The 19,247-nt window shown below is 46.0% G+C and overlaps 1 protein-coding gene across 1 annotated transcript in view; it reads left to right on the forward strand.

Moving 5' to 3' along the window:
• Positions 1-3,273, forward strand: part of LOC137433197 (uncharacterized) — a 726,873-nt gene extending 723,600 nt beyond the window's left edge. The window contains exon 63 of the mRNA XM_078784000.1: positions 1,387-3,273. Within this exon, the coding sequence (XP_078640126.1) occupies positions 1,387-1,533 (147 nt within the window). The 3' untranslated portion in view covers positions 1,534-3,273. The remainder of the gene's footprint in view (positions 1-1,386) is intronic.
• Positions 3,274-19,247: the final 15,974 nt, after the last annotated feature.

Consider the following 19,247-nt stretch of genomic DNA (forward strand, 5'->3'; position numbering starts at 1 on the left):
CTTTGTGTCTCAGCAGAATGATTGATTGAATTTGGAGGCAAACCTTCTTCGAGTTGATATATAACATTTGTATGTCACTTTATCATGACAGTGTAGGCAATTGCTCAATAACATGGAAACCCAATATATGTAATCTCAAATGTCAAGAGAGAAACCGACTGCATGTTTGTTTGTGGTTTCTCAATTGCAGCATTTTTTTGTTTGTTTGTTTGCTTTGCTCTTTCAATTGAAATCACATCTTTCATTGCAGGCTCACCCCATTCATCTTCATGTGGTCACCCGCACGATTAGAGATGACATGTCCTATTGCATGGCAGTTGACCCTATATTCAAACCTACAAAGTATATTATATAATTTTCTCAGGCTACCAACTTAACTGCTTACTCAAGCAAAATATACCATGGCAATGTTTTAAATTTCGAATCACAATTTTTTATTCAATTATATTAACGTATGTCTTCTTTTACATAATAACCACATTTTAATGATCTCACCCTACTTAAAAATCCAAATATGCCTTTTACGACACACTTTGAACTTCCTGTAGCATGCTGTCGTCTTAACTTCATTATTTTAGTGCACATCTCGTTGCACGACCTTTGGAATCACATTGAAACAAGTTGTTAAAAATTATAAGCCATAACACGCCGAGAACCGGTCGGCCATACCAAAGACTTGAAAATGGTTGGTGCTGCTTCCTTGTTTGATGCTCAGTATTTAGAAAGGCTAGAATATAGACAAACAATCCGAGGTTGACAGCACTAATGTAGGTTTTGATGGGCCTCCTGCAATTAAATTCCTTGAAAATGAATTGGATATTAATTTTTTTTTAACATCCTGATGCTTGCCACACAGTTTTCCTACCCACTCTTCATCCCCCCGCCTCTTCCACAAAATTGGTAGATTGGGCTTGTATCATAGATGATGAAGAAGAAAAAGAACCACCTTTAGAAGCAATTTTTCCCTGCAGAGCAGGGGTTCGCCTTTTTGGGGGAAACGGGGAATTACCAGTGAACTGGTACTCAATTTGCCGACCTCAGAAGGATGACAGGCTGAGTCACCCCCCTGGTGTTAATTCAGCGATCGACCGGGATTCAAACCCAGGATCCTAGGATCCCAAGCCGCACCCTAACCGCTAAGCCGACACCAGGCTTTGTATCAAAGTTGATGAATAGACTAATATAATTAATTGATAGGGATAACACAGACATGATGGACCAAATGGCCTTCTGCTGTGTCCGAGTTCTATGTGTCTTGTTGCGGAATTAGGACTATGAACCACCACTGAAACAACACACAAAATCAATCCTTCCTTTAAAAGGTATTGGATTATTATCCAGATTAGAAGTTCATTAACTACAACAATACTGTCTTCCTTTGTGCAGGTTGGAAAAGGATACAGTCAAACACTGCTCGAGGTGAAAACGACGAAGGTGACTTTGCTTCCTCTGATCGACGTTTTAGTCAATGACTTTGGCAAGTCAGGCCAGAAGTTTGGCTTTCAGCTTGGGCCTGTCTGCTTCAGGACCTAGTCGCTAAAGTGCTCCAGAAATTGCTCTTTCTCCATCTTTTCTTCCATTTCCGTGAGTGGTGAATCCACTTAGGTTGCTAATGTTATGTAAGGGTTAGAAAATAAATTTCCCCTTTTGCCGGCTTTCTTCTCTTTCTTTTCTCCTTCTTACTTCTTGCATTCTGATTTTCTCTTCCTGTTTCTATCTTTGCCAGTGAAAAAAATATTTGTTATTTTAGGAGGGGGGTTGTTTTGCTATCCTCAGCTGTCAAAATGGACTCTTTTGGTTGCGTTAGATTTATATCAAATTCTTATCTTGCTGATGATATTTAAGTCCGTAGCAGGAGCTGTCTGGTGTTGATGTAAACTTTTGCAAATTGATGTGGTCATTGCGTCTTTTGATCATTTTGTGATCATTTTGTGAAAAGTGATCATTTTGCAAATGCATGTGATAAAAATGCCTGTTGTTGTTGTTGTTGTATTGGACGCTGCCACTTTTGGGTGGTGAATAGTGGTGCTGCGTTCTGGAGACTTCTACCTCTATTTCTTTAAATTCCTTCTTTCATCTTTGGCATTCTCCCTGCTATTGGTCTTTTCGTTTGTCTTTTGGAGAACTAAATAGTTTGTTTACACCACAGAGAGCGATGAGACGTCAAATGACAAAGTTGCAGATTTTTTTTGCAGTTGTTTCGTACATCCCATTTTATTTTTCTGACTGTGCCACATTTTGTTAAAAAATAAAAATAAAAATAAACATTTAAAAGCTTGTTTTTCCAATTGGTCTTCCAAAATAAAAGCTGACTTGGAAATATTCTTTGTGGCGGCTCATCCAGGCAAGCTTTCAAAAGCTTCACGTATTAACCCCTGACCCGAAACCTTTAAAGCAATTGGCATTTGCTGTGATAAGCTTCCCAAGCATCTGAGGCAAAGCACGCACACCTACAGGAGCCATTCACAATCGAAAGGAAATAAAATATATAAATAAGATGCACGGGACATCGTGCACATAGCTGCAGATCTGAAGACTGGCAGACCTCATCGGTGCAGTTGAAAGAATTCGAGCCATCTCAGGTATCCCAATGCTTTGAACATGATTTGCAGGGAATTTCTGAATTCCTCGGCCAGATATTCTTTACCTCCTCTTTCCGCTTGCTTTATCCTTTCCCTCGTGTTTGACGAGCGCTCTGGGCCTGGCCACGTATTTCCTTGAAACTGATGACGCTTTCCTGTAAATTCGTGCAAACGAGTCACAAAATGTGAAACCGATGTTTTGTTGAGAAACAAAACAAATGACCTCAAAATTGACTCGCCCGCACAAGGCGCTGCCTCCGGTGTAATTCCCAAATTGCTTTTTAAATTGAAAAAGCAAATAAATGAGGTATTTAATAATGTTTTCATTTGAGGGTTGCATTCTTTCAATGGCAAAGTGATGTGCATTTTATAACTAAAGAAATACTTCATTGAAACATAACAGGCTCCTGTTTTATGTTCTTGTTTTCATTCATTATTCTATCAATTTCATTCACGAATTGATATATTTCGGTTATTTTATATCGAATGCAAACAATAATTGTTTGTCGCAATCTGATCAGAATTCTGCCGACTTTGCTGCAACCAAAGGATAAAAGCAAATGTGCAGCCATTTTTTAAATAATGGTTTGTGTATATACGTACATACAAGCATCTTACCGAACTTTACTTTTTTAAGAATTCAATTTGATACTTTTGTATCATTGGAATTTTTGTTGAATAAAATGATTTTAACATACTGTATTGTAACTTTTGTGGTCTTTTGTCAGTCAAATAGGGTTCAATTGTGAATTTAAAAAGATCTTTCACTTTTTGCAGCCATCTCCTGAAAGTACAAAGGGGTTTAACAATTTATTCTAAAGATGGACCATTTTGTCATGGAAAACTCCATGTTCTACTAACACAGAATTACCTCGAAGGGCACTCGATAGAGTGCATACCTCTGCCAGACGAAACAGTTTAAATTTGTATCCCACTGATAGGCCGGATCTGGATTCAAACCTGAACCAAAATCTAATCGGCTTGTTCTTGTCATCTAACCAATGCATCCACCATGTTTTGTCATAATCCGTCCACTATGACTTTTTGAAATACTGTATCATGCTACATATCGTTTTTGACCCGATCTCTCAAAGGTGAAGAATCAATTAAAAATTATTGTACCAAAATCTAATTAATTTGTCCTTCTCACAAACCCAACCTGTCCACCGTCCACCATTCACCAGGTTTCGTCCAAATCCGTCCATAACGTTTTGATATATCGTGCTATATAGTAGTTTAGCCCTATCCCTCAATGGTGAAGACTGAAGAATCACATAAAAATTATCGGAACTTCACCAAAATCGAATCATTTTGTCCATGTCACGTACCCAACCTCTCCACCAAATTTCGTGCAATTCCGTCCACAACTTTTTGAGATATCCTGTTCCCAAACAAATAGACAAACAGACAGAGGTGAAAATCATCCAACTATCGGTCAAATTAACCATCGGTGGTGGAGGTAAAATATCTAGGCAACTCGGAGGTCAAATCATTCACACACAAAGTTAGTTTTCATGACGTGAGAATGCAAAATAATAACCGAGTAATTAACATCAGCCCGTATAATTTCTGCGCGACAGATGGAGCGGAGTTCAGGTGTGTGAGCATTAACATGGTGATGACGTAATAAATCCACATTGCGCCACAAATGGTTCTTTCCAGAGATATCTCTATTAGCATGAGTGAAGCCAACAGAAGTGCTCCGCCTGGCATCGTAGTGTGCAGATATTCGTGTCACAGTACATTAAAGTTAAATAAAAGCAACAGATGGCTCATACTGTGCCAAGCTTCGTGACGCACTACATTAGAGTTAAAAAGCAACGGATGGATCATACCATACCGTGCCAAGCTTCGTGACGCACTACATTAGAGTTAAAAAGCAACGGATGGATCATACCGTGCCAATATTTGTGATGCGGTAGATTAAAGTAAAAAATAATAATAATAAAGCAACGGACGGCTCATACCATGCCAATATTCATGACATGGTAAACATTAGAGTTAAAAAGCAACGTACGGATGATGATACCATGCCAATATTTGTGATGCGGTAGATTAAAGTTATAAAAAGCAACGGACGTATCATACCCTGCCAATATTTGTGATGCGGTAGATTAAAGTTATAAAAAGCAACGGACGTATCATACCCTGCCAATATTTGTGATGCGGTAGATTAAAGTTATAAAAAGCAACAGATGGCACATACTGTGCCAATCTTTGTGACGCACGACATTAGAGTTAAAAAGCAACGGATGGATCATACCATGCCGATCTTTGTGATGCGGTAGATTTAAATTAAAAAAGCAACGGACGGATCATACCATGCCAATATTCATGACGTGGTAAACATTAAAGTTAAAAAGCAACCGACAGATCATACCATGCCAATCTTCCTGACATGGTAGATTAAAGTTGAAAAAGCAACAGATGGATCGTACCGAGACGGGAGGATTAAAGGGAGAGGAGAAATGTACCAAGGGAATGCACAGTTTCTATCATTAGTTTGCATACTGAAGGTTTGCAAACTTTTGCATACATCTAATCAAACTGAATGCAATCTCCATTCCTTTCACAAAGCTCAGAACAAGTGAGTTTCTTCCCTCAGGAGAGCCAGGAAACAATATGTCTCTACTCTCAAGACTGATCTCTCAAACCTGTCTCCCTCCTCCAAATCCTGGTGGTGTCTGGTCAAACCTGTTTCTGGTGTTTGTTCCCCCTCCATCCCCTCCCTTACCTCAAACGGCTACACAGCAAACACCAAACTTGACAAAGCTGAATGCCTCAACTCTGTGTTTGCCTCAAAATCTTGTGTCCCAAACCCATCTCTCTATGTACCCACCTTACACAGTCGAACCCAGCTGCTCCTGGACTCTGTGTCTTTCTCTCCTGACAAGGTGGAAAAGTTTCTGTCAAACCTCGACTCTGATTCTGCAACTGAAGCAGACGGCATCAGCCCACGGGTCCTAAAATCCTGCTCTGCCTCGCTATCTCACCCTCTCCCTGTTCTCTTCACCCTCTCTTTTGCTCAATGTCATCTGCCATCTGCTTGGAAATCAGCCAACATTACTGCTTTGCACAAAAAGGTGCAAAAACAGATCCTTGCAACTACAGAACAATCAGCGTGCTCCCAATAATCACCAAGGTCATGGAATCGATCATCCCTCCTGACATCACATCCTTGCTCTTCTTCAATGGCTTGATCTCTGATCATCAATTTGGATTCAGACCAGGTCACTCTACTCTGGACATGCTGCTTCTGCTGTCTCAACAATGGATGGAGGTCCTCAATGCCAAACAGGAAATCAGAGCTGTCTCCCTTGACATATCAAGTGCCTTCGATACGGTCTGGCACCCCGCTCTGCTCACCAAACTCTCCTCCTATGGTATCCATGGAAATCGCCACGCATGGCTTGCGGACTTCCTCTCTAGTCATAGTCAACGTGTGGCCCTGAATGGGTTTCTCTCATCTCCCCTTCCTGTTCAAGCTGGAGTTCCCCAAGGCAGTGTTCTGGGCCCTGTGCTTTTTCTGGTCCTCATCAATGATCTCTCTGACTCTCTTGAAAATCCTCTCTATCTCTTTGCTGATGACTTGCTCTCTGCTCTCTCATTCCTCAGATCGGCAGTCTGTAGCATCCTCACTCTCTGCAGACTTGGACAAAATCATAGACTGGTCAAACAAGTGGAACATGTCTTTCAATCCTGACAAATCTCACACTCTTACTATGTCTCTCCGAAAAGACCGACTGGACAACCCTCCCATCTACTTTCTCAACAATCCTCTCGAAGAAGTTCTGTCACTCAAGTTTTTGGGTCTCACTATCTGCCATGATCTTTCCTGGGAAAACCACATTTCCAAGCTGGCCTCCAAAGCCAGTCGCCGACTGGGCATCCTCCATCGTGCGAAGTCCTTCCTTGGCACACCTGAGCTCCTCACTGTAGTGAAATTATACCAAGGTGAACCCAGGGGTGCTCGCTACGGAAGGGGCCGTCTATAAGACCCGGGACAACCGGGGCGTGCGGACACTTCAGCGGAACTCACTGTGACATTATCCAGTAGTTTGAATGGTATGTATGCCCCCAAATGCTGCGCTGACGATGCGCTGCGCTAACCATTGTTATATTGAAACTTCCATTGCTGCTCTTGAAATGCTCTGATTTAATGCCTGTTGCATGCATGTATTTTTACAGGATGTATTGCAGATCTAAATGATATTAAAACCTACCCAGAGGTCAAGTCGTGTCTGAGCTTGATTTTCACGACATTTAATATCATTTAGATCGCCGAATGGCTGACCACAAGATGATCGTGGTACCGATTCTCGGAGCCGACCCTCAAGCTGAGGGATCTGCATCGGAGTTTGCTCATTGGCTCAACACGCTGCAGAGTTACTTTGCGGCTCACGAGACAGAGCCAACCGCTGCGATAAAGCTGTCCGTGTTACAGTCCAAGGTCCATCACACTGTTTTCAAGAACATTTCTCGATTTGGGACGTACGCTACGGCCCTAGCCGAGCTGAAGCGCCTCTACGTAAAAACACGTAGCGCTGTGCACGGCCGGCATCAACTCTCTCAGCGGAGACAGCAACCGTCTGAATCGATCGATCGCTTCGCGCAGGAGCTGCGCTACTTATTGGCGACGTCCGGACCCACGAGCAAGTGCAGGACGATTTGCTCCGAGATTCATTCATCTCCGGAATTAGTTCTGGAGTCTTGCGGCTCCATCTCTTGGAGGTCGCAGAGCTGACATTTACAGAAGCACTACGGCTGGCACGCGTATACACAGATGCCCGAGAACAATTGACCGCATATGATCACCCACGAGTCGTGGCGGGGACCTCGCAACTCGCGCGACCTGAGAGGGCTACCGCCGAGGATACGGAGGAGGACCCGACCCCCACGACGGCCGAGTCTCTGGGTGCTCCGGAAGCGGACTCCGCATCCGGCCTCACTGCTGCCGCCGCTGCCAGGCCACGGCCTGCCCGGTATGCAAAATGTTATTTTTGTGGAAATCGGCAGCATCCTCGCTCTGAATGCCCGGCCCGAGAGGCGACATGTCACCTCTGCTCCACCAAAGGCCATTTTGCAAAGGTCTGCAGAAAGGCCGCTCGGGGCACGCATTCCCGAGCGACCTTGAATGGGCTCATCGCGGAGCCAACGGATCGAGCGCCGGACGGAGCGCCTTGCTCAGCTTTGAAGAGCCGCTCTCCTCCTCGCGGGCCTCTGGCTTCTCGCCCGACCTTGGTGAGATACGTCGGGCCGCCGAAACAAATGGCGCGAACGCGACCGGTCACAGAGCGTCCGACCTTGACTGGCTTTCGAACGCCTACTTCAAACAAGCGACATGCTCCTACTTTGGAAATGCCTCTCGAAGTGCGGCAAACGCAGCACGTGACACGAGCCCCATCTGATGGCAGCTTTTGCGAATTACATGCACCCACTATGGCATGTGAATCTGCAGATGGCAGAAATCTTTCTCACGTGGCTCGAGCGCCATCTGACGGCAGCTTTTATGAATTACATGCACCCGCTGTGGCATATGAATCTGCAGATGGCAGAAATCTTTCTCACGTGACACGAGCCTCATCTGACGGCAGCTTTTGTGAATTACATGCACCCACTTTGGCATGTGAAGCTGCAGATGGCAGAAATCTTTCTCCCGTGGCTCGAGCGCCATCTGGCGGCTGCTCTCACGACCACCCCACACCCACTCTGGCAAATGAAACTACCGATGAGCCAACTGACTTCAATGCTCCTGCTGAGGCCCGAAGGATTGCAGCCGGCGTGGGATCCACCCGCGAAGCGCGATCTTCTCGCCCGGCCGGAACTATACCTGCCGGGTCTGCCGGCCTAGCGCAGGCCTTCATTCCGCTCACGGTCGCGGGCGTTTTTGCGCAAGCTTTGATTGATACGGGATCCACGGATAGTTTTATTGATCAGCGACTTGTGCATCAACATAGGTGGCCGGTTCTCGGGACAACCCGCCGGATCTTCATGGCCTCTCAGGGACTTCGGTTGAGCACAAAAGGGGCGTGTCGATTGAAACTTGTGATAAACGGACGCACGTTCCCGGACGTGTATCTCATGGTATTACCGGCCTTATGCGCTGACGTTCTGTTAGGACTTGATTTCCTTAAGCGGCATGGACGTTTGGAAATAGACTTCGGAGGGCCGGACACGCTCGCTGTGTGCGCCCTCGCTCAAATGGACATGGAGCCACTCTCACTGTTCCCCAACCTGACCACTGATTGTACCCCTGTAGCCGTCAAATCGCGGCGCTACTCTCGCGCGGACGCGCAATTCATTGCGGAAGAAACGGCCCTGCTCTTGAAGGACGGTATCATAGAACACAGTAGGTCACCGTGGCGGGCCCAAGTCTTAGTGGTGCGGAGTGAGGCCCACCGCAGGCGAATGGTAATCGACTATTCGCAGACGATTAATCGTTTTACACAGCTGGATGCCTACCCCTTACCGGGGATAGACGCCCTGGTACGCCAGGTGGCCCTGTATTCCGTTTATAGCACTCTCGATCTGCGTAGTGCGTATCATCAAGTCCCCATCTCTAGGGCTGATCGCGTCTTTACAGCCTTTGAATCGGGTCAGCGGTTGTACCAGTTCACGAGACTTCCCTTTGGGGTAACGAACGGCGTCGCTTGTTTTCAGAGAGCTATGGATGACCTCGTTGCGAAGGAGAATTTGACCGATGTCTTTGTCTATCTGGACAATCTTACGGTTTGTGGGTATGACCAGGAGCATCACGACGCTAATCTGAAACGCTTCCTCGAGGTCGCGCGGAAATATCGCTTAACCATGAATGCGGCGAAGTGTCAATACTCTCTACGCACGGTAGACCTTTTGGGGTACACCGTGACCCATGGCTCCGTCTCTCCGGATAAGGAGCGTCTGCGCCCTTTGCTCGATATGGCTCCGCCTAGCGATCGGGCTTCGCTGAAACGCGCTCTAGGGCTGTTCGCCCACTACTCAAAGTGGGTGCAAAATTTCTCTGCTAAGCTCCGCCCCCTCGTGGCCTGCGACATTTTCCCCATGGGCCCGGCCGCCCTGGCGGCCTTCGAGGGCCTTAAAGTCGACATTGCTGGCGCCGCTGTCGCGACGATTGACGAGAGTGCCTCTTTCGTTTTGGAGAGTGATGCCTCGGATCATGCGATAGCGGCGACTCTCTCCCAAGGAGGCCGCCCTGTGGCTTTCTTCTCGCGGACTCTCACCTCCGCCGAGCGGAGGCATTCGTCTGTCGAAAAGGAAGCGTACGCGATCGTCGAATCAATTCGGCGATGGCGTCCGTATCTGCTTGGGCGGAGTTTCCAAATCATCACGGACCAACAGAGTGTTGCGTTTATGTACGACAACTTACATGCTCAGCGCATTAAGAATGAGAAAATCACCCGTTGGCGTATCGAACTCGCCGACTTCTGCTACACCATCAAATACCGCCCGGGGAAGGATAACCTGGTCGCTGACGCCTTATCGAGGCCGGCCACTTGCGCGGGGGTTGTAACTTTGGAGGGGCTGCACACTTTGCACAGCACTATGTGTCATCCCGGGGTAACGCGCTTCGCGCATTTTGTGCGCGCGGGCAATCTGCCGTACTCGATGGAGGACATCCGCTGCATCTGCCGTGATTGTGCGATCTGTGCGGAACTCAAACCGCGTTTTTATAGCCCCCCTCTGGGGACACTCGTTAGGGCTACTAGACCGTGGGAGCGCTTGGCGATGGACTTCAAAGGGCCGCTGCCGATGTCGAGCAACTCTCGCTATCTGCTCACTATCGTCGATGAGTATTCCCGATTCCCCTTTGCTTACACGTGCGGGGATATGTCGGCTGCCACGGTTATTCGGTGCCTGCAGAATTTGTTTTCTATGTTCGGGTATCCGGCCTACGTGCATACCGATCGGGGTGCGGTGTTCCTGTCCCAGGAGGTGAGGGGCTACTTGCTCCAGCATAATGTCGCTTCGAGCTACACCACCCCGTACCGGCCCCAAGCAAATGGACAGATCGAACGCTTTAATGGGATTATATGGCGGGCCGTCATGCTAAGCCTTCGGACCCTCGGCCGAGGCCTCGATAAATGGGCGTGGTCGCTGCCTGCCACTCTAAACTCGATCCGGGCTCTCCTATGTACTGCCACCAACCAGACTCCTCAAGAACGACTGTTCCACCACCCTAGAAGCTCCGGCAGTATCCAATCTTTACCCAGCTGGCTCGCTGAACCGGGAACCGCCTATCTCAAACGAGCGGTTCGCACTAGCAAGTACGACCCCCTTGTTGACAAGGTGCAGGTCCTCCAGGCTAATCCCGAGCATGCCCGCGTGTTAACGGCGGATGGCCGCGAGTCTACTGTCTCCGTACGCCATCTCGCCCCATGTGGGGACGACGACAGGGATATCGACGAACCCGTCTACGAGTCTATGGACTCTATCGAAGCTTCCCCTATGGAACTACCACTGTTACTCCCGTCGTCCCCCGCTCCCGTGCCCGAAGGCACTGGGGCGCGCCCCCTCCGACTCCAACCTCCGGCGGCTATTCCGACGCGGGGGACTCCGGGCTAGGGGACGCCGTGCCCGGTGGATTCCGAACACGAACTGGCAGGGAGGTTCGCCGCCCCGACCGCTACGGGTGGACCGACTGACGTGGATTGACGTGACCCTTTGGTTTATTGCTGATGCTTGCTTGCAAACTGCCGAGCGGTAGTATAGTTCTAACGGCGGGGAGAATGTAGTGAAATTATACCAAGGTGAACCCAGGGGTGCTCGCTACGGAAGGGGCCGTCTATAAGACCCGGGACAACCGGGGCGTGCGGACACTTCAGCGGAACTCACTGTGACATTATCCAGTAGTTTGAATGGTATGTACGCCCCCAAATGCTGCGCTGACGATGCGCTGCGCTAACCATTGTTATATTGAAACTTCCATTGCTGCTCTTGAAATGCTCTGATTTAATGCCTGTTGCATGCATGTATTTTTACAGGATGTATTGCAGATCTAAATGATATTAAAACCTACCCAGAGGTCAAGTCGTGTCTGAGCTTGATTTTCACGACACTCACCACATACAAGGCTTTCATCCGCAGCTCAATGGAATACTGATCCCCCCTCTGGGCTGGTGCTCCTGCCTCACACCTAGCTCGGCTTCACTCTGTTGAACCCAAAAACATTCAGAATAATTGGTATCTCCCGCGATGAAGCTGATTCTGAGGGCCTTTCTCTCTCTCTCACCGTTGGTGGTCTTTCTGTCTTCTACCGACTCCTCTCCGGCCTTGCTCCCCCTGCCTGTGCTCTGCCCCTCAAATATTCCTGCAGGATGCACAAGATCTGCCAGCAACCCTCTTCTGGTGAAACTGCCAAAATCAAGACTCTCTGCTCACCTTCACTCTTTCACTCCTCTTTTCTCCTGCCTCTGGAACAATCTCCCACACTCTCTTTAATCCCTCGCCTCCCTCCAAGTCTTTAAAACAGTTGTTCACCACCATCTCTTGTCTTCCCCCATCCAAAATTTGATCTTTTCTACCCCCATTGAAACACCCCAAATCTGCCTCTTTCAATCTCAAACTTCTTTCCTGAAATTCCTGGTGGTGTTCATTTGCTTTATACTGTGTATCCCTCCCTCCTTCCCCAGCCCTCCCCCTTCCACAGATCTACCGACGTCCCTGTTCTCTACTGTTGTGCTTTCGTGCTTCCCTCTCTCTCCCCCCCCCCCCCCCCCCCTTGTCTCCCGCTCCCTTCATTGTATGTTTTATGTGTCTGTGCACGTTTTCATGTTCAATGTGTTAGCTCTTACACGAGCCTCGATTCTGGATACAAAAAAAACCCAACAAGTCCCCCCCCCCCTTCACATGCCCCCCCCCCTTCACATGCCTCCCCCCCAAAGCCCTCTCCCTCCCACAGATCTCTCGATGTCTCCATGTCTCTCGGTCCCTGCTCTCAAATGTTGTGTTTGTGTCCTTCCCCCTCTCTCCCCATCTTGTCTACCGCTCCCGATGTTATTTGTTTTATGTGTCTGTTTGTCTTTCTGTGTGATTAATGTTCGCTCTTTCACGAGCCTCGATCTTGTATACAAAAAAAAAAAAAAAAAAAAAAAAAAAAAAAAGTACAGATACATTCAAAGTACACCGCCCCATGCCAAATAATTAAATATCCCACAGAGCGCCATTGCCGGGGCACCCTGCAATACCGCAGTGCAGCTCATCGAGACTGCATTGGGAGGGAGAGGTGCACAATAATTGATTGATTAATTGTATAATTAAAATCAATAAAAGATTATCACAAAATATTTTCTCAATCAATTGGCTAATAGTATAACTAAACCTCCAGTGCTTCATCCGAAGATGTATCTTTTAGAAATTTAATTAAATAAGTCATTAATAAAAAATTAAATAATTAATTGATTAATCAATAAATGATTAATCAATAAATCAAAAATATCCTTGATAGCCACATCACTTGGTCACTGTCATGTCCAAATATTAGCTTCCCAGCTCAAAAGGTGCCTGAGATATTGGCCAAATGAGAAAGAAAACAAGCGTAACGCTGAGGTCCCCCGTCTGTGAAGTGATGTGAGTTGACAAAGTGGAAGACGCAGAAAACATGCTATGATATGATATTTCGCTCACAAGGTTCAGACATACATGGAGGCGGCCATCTTGGATTTTGACGTGGCGACCCAATTTTCAATGGCGTTCTTCCTTATGCCTAGATACACCCAAACACCAGATTAGAAGTTGGTACTTTGCTTATTTTTCAAGATATTTCACTCACAAAGTTCAGACATATATATGGTGGCGGCCATCTTGGATTTTGACGTAGCGACCCAATTTACAATAGCGTTCTTCCTTATGCCAAGATACACCCACACACCAAATTAGAAGTTGGTACTTCGCTTATTTTTCAAGATATTCATCTCACAAGGTTCAGACATACATGGCGGCGGCCATCTTGGATTTTGAGGTGGCGACCCAATTTTAAACAGCGTTCTTGCTTGTGCCTAGATACACCCACACACCAGATTAGAAGTTGGTACTTCGCTTATTTTTCAAGATATTTCGCTCACAAGGTTCAGACATATATATGGTGGCGGCCATCTTGGATTTTGACGTGGCGACCCAATTTTCAATAGCGTTCTTCCTTATGCCGAGATACACCCACACACCAAATCAGAAGTTGGTACTTCTCTTATTTTTCAAGATATTCATCTCACAAGGTTCAGACATACATGGCGGTGGCCATCTTGGATTTTGACGTGGCGACCCAATTTTAAACAGCGTCCTTCCTTGTGCCTAGATACACCCACACGCCAGATTAGAAGTTGGTACTTTGCTTATTTTTCGCGATATTTCGCTCACAAGGTTCAGACATATATATGGTGGCGGCCATCTTGTATTTTGACGTGGCGACCAAATTTTCAATAGCGTTCTTCCTTATGCCGAGATACACCCACACACCAGATTAGAAGTTGGTACTTCGCTTATTTTTCAAGATATTCATCTCACAAGGTTCAGACATACATGGCATCAGACATACATGGTGGCGGCCATCTTGTATTTTGACGTGGGTTGCACCCACACACCAAATTCGAATGCGGTCCTTCGCTTACACACGCACGCAAACACGCACGCACACACGGACGGACGGATGGACACACAGACGGAGGGGAAAACCATAGTCCCCCTTTCGCTCCGCTGTGCGACGGGGGACAATAAATAAATGATGAATAATTAAAATAAATAAATAATAATCATTAAAAAATTAAATTATTAATCAATTCGGTCATAGAACACATAAACCACCACCATTTCATCAGAATCTGAAACTTTAAAAAAAAACGTTTTTAGTCCTTAATCGAATAATTAAAGAACTCATCGATTAATTGATTAATTAATAAATCAAAAATAGCCTTTGCAGCCAAATCACCTGATCATTGGCATGTCCAAATATCAGCTTCCTAACTTAAAAGGTAACTGAGATAATGGCCAGAAGATAAAGTAAATTTAATTAATTAAATAAGTACTTAATTAATCGCTAATAATTAAATAACTCCTCAATTAATTGATTAATCAAAAAACAAAAAATACTATTTTTGACAAAGGACTTGCTCACTATTGTGCTCAAATTTCAGCTTCCTAGCTCAAAGGATGGCTGAGATATAGCCCGGAAAAACAAGAAAGCAAGAAAACAAACAAACAACAGAGTGAAAACTGAGTACTCCCTTTCAGCGTGCGTCATTGCCAAGCCCCCTTCGGTGCCCGGCAATGACGATATGCAGCGCCTGGAGAGGGCATAGGAAAGGAGCGGTGCACAACAACCAGAGTGAAAACTGAGTACTCCCTTTCAGCGCACGTCATTGCCGAGCCCCCTTCGGTGCCCTGCAATGACGATATGCAGCGCCTGGAAATGGCATAGGAAAGCAGCAGGGTACAACATATGACCTCAATATACGATCTTCACAATACATATTACTGGATTGCAGCAGTTTGTAAGCAACGTAGTCACTCGAGACCTTAACTCGGAAGTGTTCCTTATTGCAGGCACACATGTAAACACCATATTCATAAAATTTGTGTTGTTGAAATACATCACGATATATATACAGCATATATATATATATATATATATATATATATATATACGTATATACATACATATATATATATATATATATATATATATATATATATATATATATATATATATATATATATACGTATATACATACACACATACACATACACATACACATACACACACACAGACTTGGCATTTTATATGGAATGTTTTTTTTTTTTCTTGACTTGGGTTTCCTTTCTGAACTCAGTATATCAATCTGGTGAGTTTCTTTTACGCTTCGGTGATTTCTTTGTTAAAAGAACCATGTCACTGATTGTCTGTCACAGCAAGAAGTCAATAACATGATTATATCACAGGTGGCATGACAAAATGTACGGACAGGTACATTTGATGATTGGCTTCACAATCGGGTAAAAAGGGTTGTTGCATTCTGTATTAGTGGAAAACAACTGCCGCACGTCAACAAAAGTTATTGCCGCTTCCTCTGGAGATGGCCCGTCAACTCGACAATGCTGTTTGTCATGGAGTGGTGGCTTTACGAAATTCCGGCATGAAACAGCGTGCTATTGCTCGGCAGTAAGGCATCACTCAAGGTCAGGTGTCAAAGATCCCGAAACGAAATGCTCAGAGGGGTGTCCCTACCCCAATATCGAGGCCAGGACGTCCCCGCAGAACCACAAGGAGGGATGATCGCCAGCTGCACCGGTTAGTCCGCAATGGCCGTACCAAGTCAGCTAATCGGCTTCGGGCTGAGTGGCAGCAACTGACAAATGTGCCTGTATCCAGAAGGCTAGTCAACCAACGACTGGTTCAAGCAGGCTATCGTGCCAGGCGTCCCCTGAGAAAGCCACGCCTGACAAGACAACACCGCCAGCCCCGATTGCAGTGGGCCAGAGAGCACCGTCAATGGCAGCCAGGACACTGGAATCGCGTGATCTTCAGTGACGAGTCTTGATTTCTGGTCTATCGTCAAGATGGCCATGTCCGAGTGTGCAGACAAGTGCATTAAGCCTACAACGAAGATTGTATAGTGCCAAGAGTCCAAGCTGGAGGTGGTGGGGTGACCGTTTGGGCTGCTTTTCATGCAGGGGGCAAAACTGACCTGGTTGTTCTGAATGGAAACCTGAACCAGTTCAAGTACAGGGCCATTCTGGAAGAAACATTGCTTCCATTTGCTCGTGCAGCCTTTCGAGGAAACTTTGCCTTCCAAGATGACAATGCATGGCCTCATCGTGCTCGCATGATCCAACACTTTCTTGCTGACCGTGGTGTAGAACATATGGAGTGGCCTGCCATGTCCCCGGATATGAATCCGATAGAGAACTTGTGGGCAGAATTAACGCGTCAAATTGACAACTTGGACCAGCAGCCCACCACTGTGCGTGAATTACAGCAGGCTATTGTCACTGCATGGCAAGCGATTCCTGTCCAAACCTTGGCAAATCTCGTGAACAGCATGCCTCGACGTGTACGTGCTCTCCTGAATGCTCGTGGGGGTTACACGACGTACTGAACTGTAATTGTACTGGCCGTAATCCCAGTCGTAATTTAACTTTTGTTTTTGTTTAAAAAAAATTTGGCTAATGTGCAAAATAAAGAAATACTTCTGGAAAACGTACAGAAGTTTAACATAGTACTGTCCGTGAATTGAGTTCAATATCAGTTTACATCACTTTCAAGGATCAATTTATTTGCTTCGAAATGTCAAATGTGGTTTTTGTTTCTTTTAAAGGTCACATTAACAAAATCTAGAATAATTTCAACATAATTCCAATGAACTTTTGGTTCTCAGTCAACTTGAAAAGTAAGTTCACGCCCACACAAAAAAAATTCCATATTAAATGCCAGGTCTGTATATATATATATATATTCAACATATTTCAACATACAGCTATTTGAGCTCCTTTTTTTTTTTCTTTTTTTTTTGTATACAGAATCGAGGCTCGTGAAAGAGTTAACATTTATCACACAAACAAATCAAACAGACAAACAAAATATATAAAAAGAAGGAGCGGTAGACAAGATGGGGAGAGAAGGGGAAGCACACAAACACAACATTTGAGAGCAGGGACATCGGGAGATGTGTGGGAGGGAGAGGGCTTGGGGGGAGGAGGCGTGGGAGGTGGGGGGGGGGGGGGGGGAGTGGGAGAAGTATAAAACACAAGGACACCAAGGTCTTCCAGGAAAGAGTGTTGGTATTTCAAAAAAGTGGATTTGGGGTGAAATTAGCAGGGGTAGAAAAGATCAAGGTTTTGGATGGGGGAAGATAAGAGATGGTGGTGAACAGCTGTTTTAAAGACCTGGAGGGAGGAGTGGGATTGAAGAGAGTGAGGGAGTTTGTTCCAGAGGTGGGACAAAAGAGGAATGAAGGAGTGAAGGTGAGCAGAGAGTTAATTTTGGCAGTTTAACCATAAGAGGGTTGCTGGCAGATGTTGTGCGACCTGGAGGAATATTTTGGGGACAGAGCCCAGAGAGAGCTGGGGGGGGGGGCGCAAGGCCGGAGAGGAGTCGGTAGAAGACGGAAAGACCACCAACCTGCCTGCGGTGAGTGAGTGAAAGGCCCTCGGAGTTAGCTTCATAGTGGGAGATTCCAATGATTCTGAACGCTTTGGTTTCAACAGCTTGAAGACGAGCTAGGTGTGAGGCAGGAGCAGCAGCCCAGAGGGAAGAGCAGTATTCCATTGAGCTGCGGATGAAAGCCTTGCATGTGGTGAGGATCTCAGGTGTGCCAAGGAAGGACTTCGCACGACGGAGGATGTCCAGTCGGCGACTGGCTTTGGAGGCCAGATTTGAAATGTGGTTTTCCCAGGAAAGATCATGGCAGATAGTGAGACCCAAAAGCTTGAGTGACAGAACTTCTTGGAGAGGATTATTCAGAAAGTGGATGGGAGGGTTGTCCAGTCGGTCTTTTCGGGGAGACATCGTAAGAGTGTGAGATTTGTCAGGATTGAAAGACATGTTCCACTTGTTTGCCCAGTCTGTGATTTTGTCCAGGTCTGCAGAGAGTGAGGAGGCTGCAGACTGCCGAACTGAGGGATGAGGAATGGAGCAACAGAGAGTAGAGTCATCATCAGAGAGTCATCATTTCAACAATATTGATAGATAAAGATGATATAATATAACATATCATGAAACATTTACATTTTGTAGTCCATTCTATAATTTAAATAAACATAAATGCAAATTTCGCATGTGGAAAAAGTAAGTACACCCTTGGCTCTAATAGGTGGTATTGCCCCCTTTGGCAGAAACAACCTCAAGTCGGCGTTTCTTATAACTGTCTATCAGTCTCTGACATCGACTGGGAGAAATTTTTGCCCACTCCTCCATGCAGAATTCTTTCAGCTGTGCGATGTTTGAGGGGTTTCTTGCATGCACAGCTCGTTTCAAATCCCCCCACAACATCTCGATGGGATTTAGATCCGGCGTTTGACTTGGCCATTCCAGAACCCGCCATTTCTTTCTTTTCAGCCATTCCTTGGTGGATTTACTGGTATGTTTAGGGTCATTGTCATGTTGCAAGGTCCACCTTCGGTTGATCTTCAACTCCCCGACAGATGGCCTCACATTATCCTCAAGCACCCTCTGGTACAATGAAGAATTCATAGTGGATTCTATGATGGTGAGCTACCCAGGCCTTGATGCAGCAAAGCTGCCCCAAACCATAATATTTCCACCATGATGCTTTACAGTTGGTATCAGGTTATTGTGGTCAAATGCTGCCTTTGGTTTTCGCCAAACATGTCTTCTGGTACTGTGGCCAAATAGCTCGACCTTTGACTCATCTGTCCAGAGCACATTGTTCCAGAAGTGCTGGTCTTTGCCTCGGTGGTCATTGGCAAACTTTAGTCTTGCCCTGGTTTGTCGCCTCTCGACCTCCAGAATGTTCTTCTGGCGTCAGTCCCTCACCATTGGCCGAGCACTTGATGCTCTCCTCCCCATCCTATCGGTCGGTGGCCAATCAGTACATCACTTCCCTTTCTCTTATTTCACCACTCAACGAGCTGCTCCTTGCTTTTCTCCGGCCAATCCCTGTTCCCCAGGGCGTGGCTTTTGGCCTGCTTGCTCCGATGTGTGTTTCTCCACAGTGT

This window comes from Myxine glutinosa, chromosome 8, assembly GCF_964187855.1.
Source record: "Myxine glutinosa chromosome 8, kmMyxGlut1.1, whole genome shotgun sequence".
NCBI lineage: Eukaryota > Metazoa > Chordata > Myxini > Myxiniformes > Myxinidae > Myxine > Myxine glutinosa.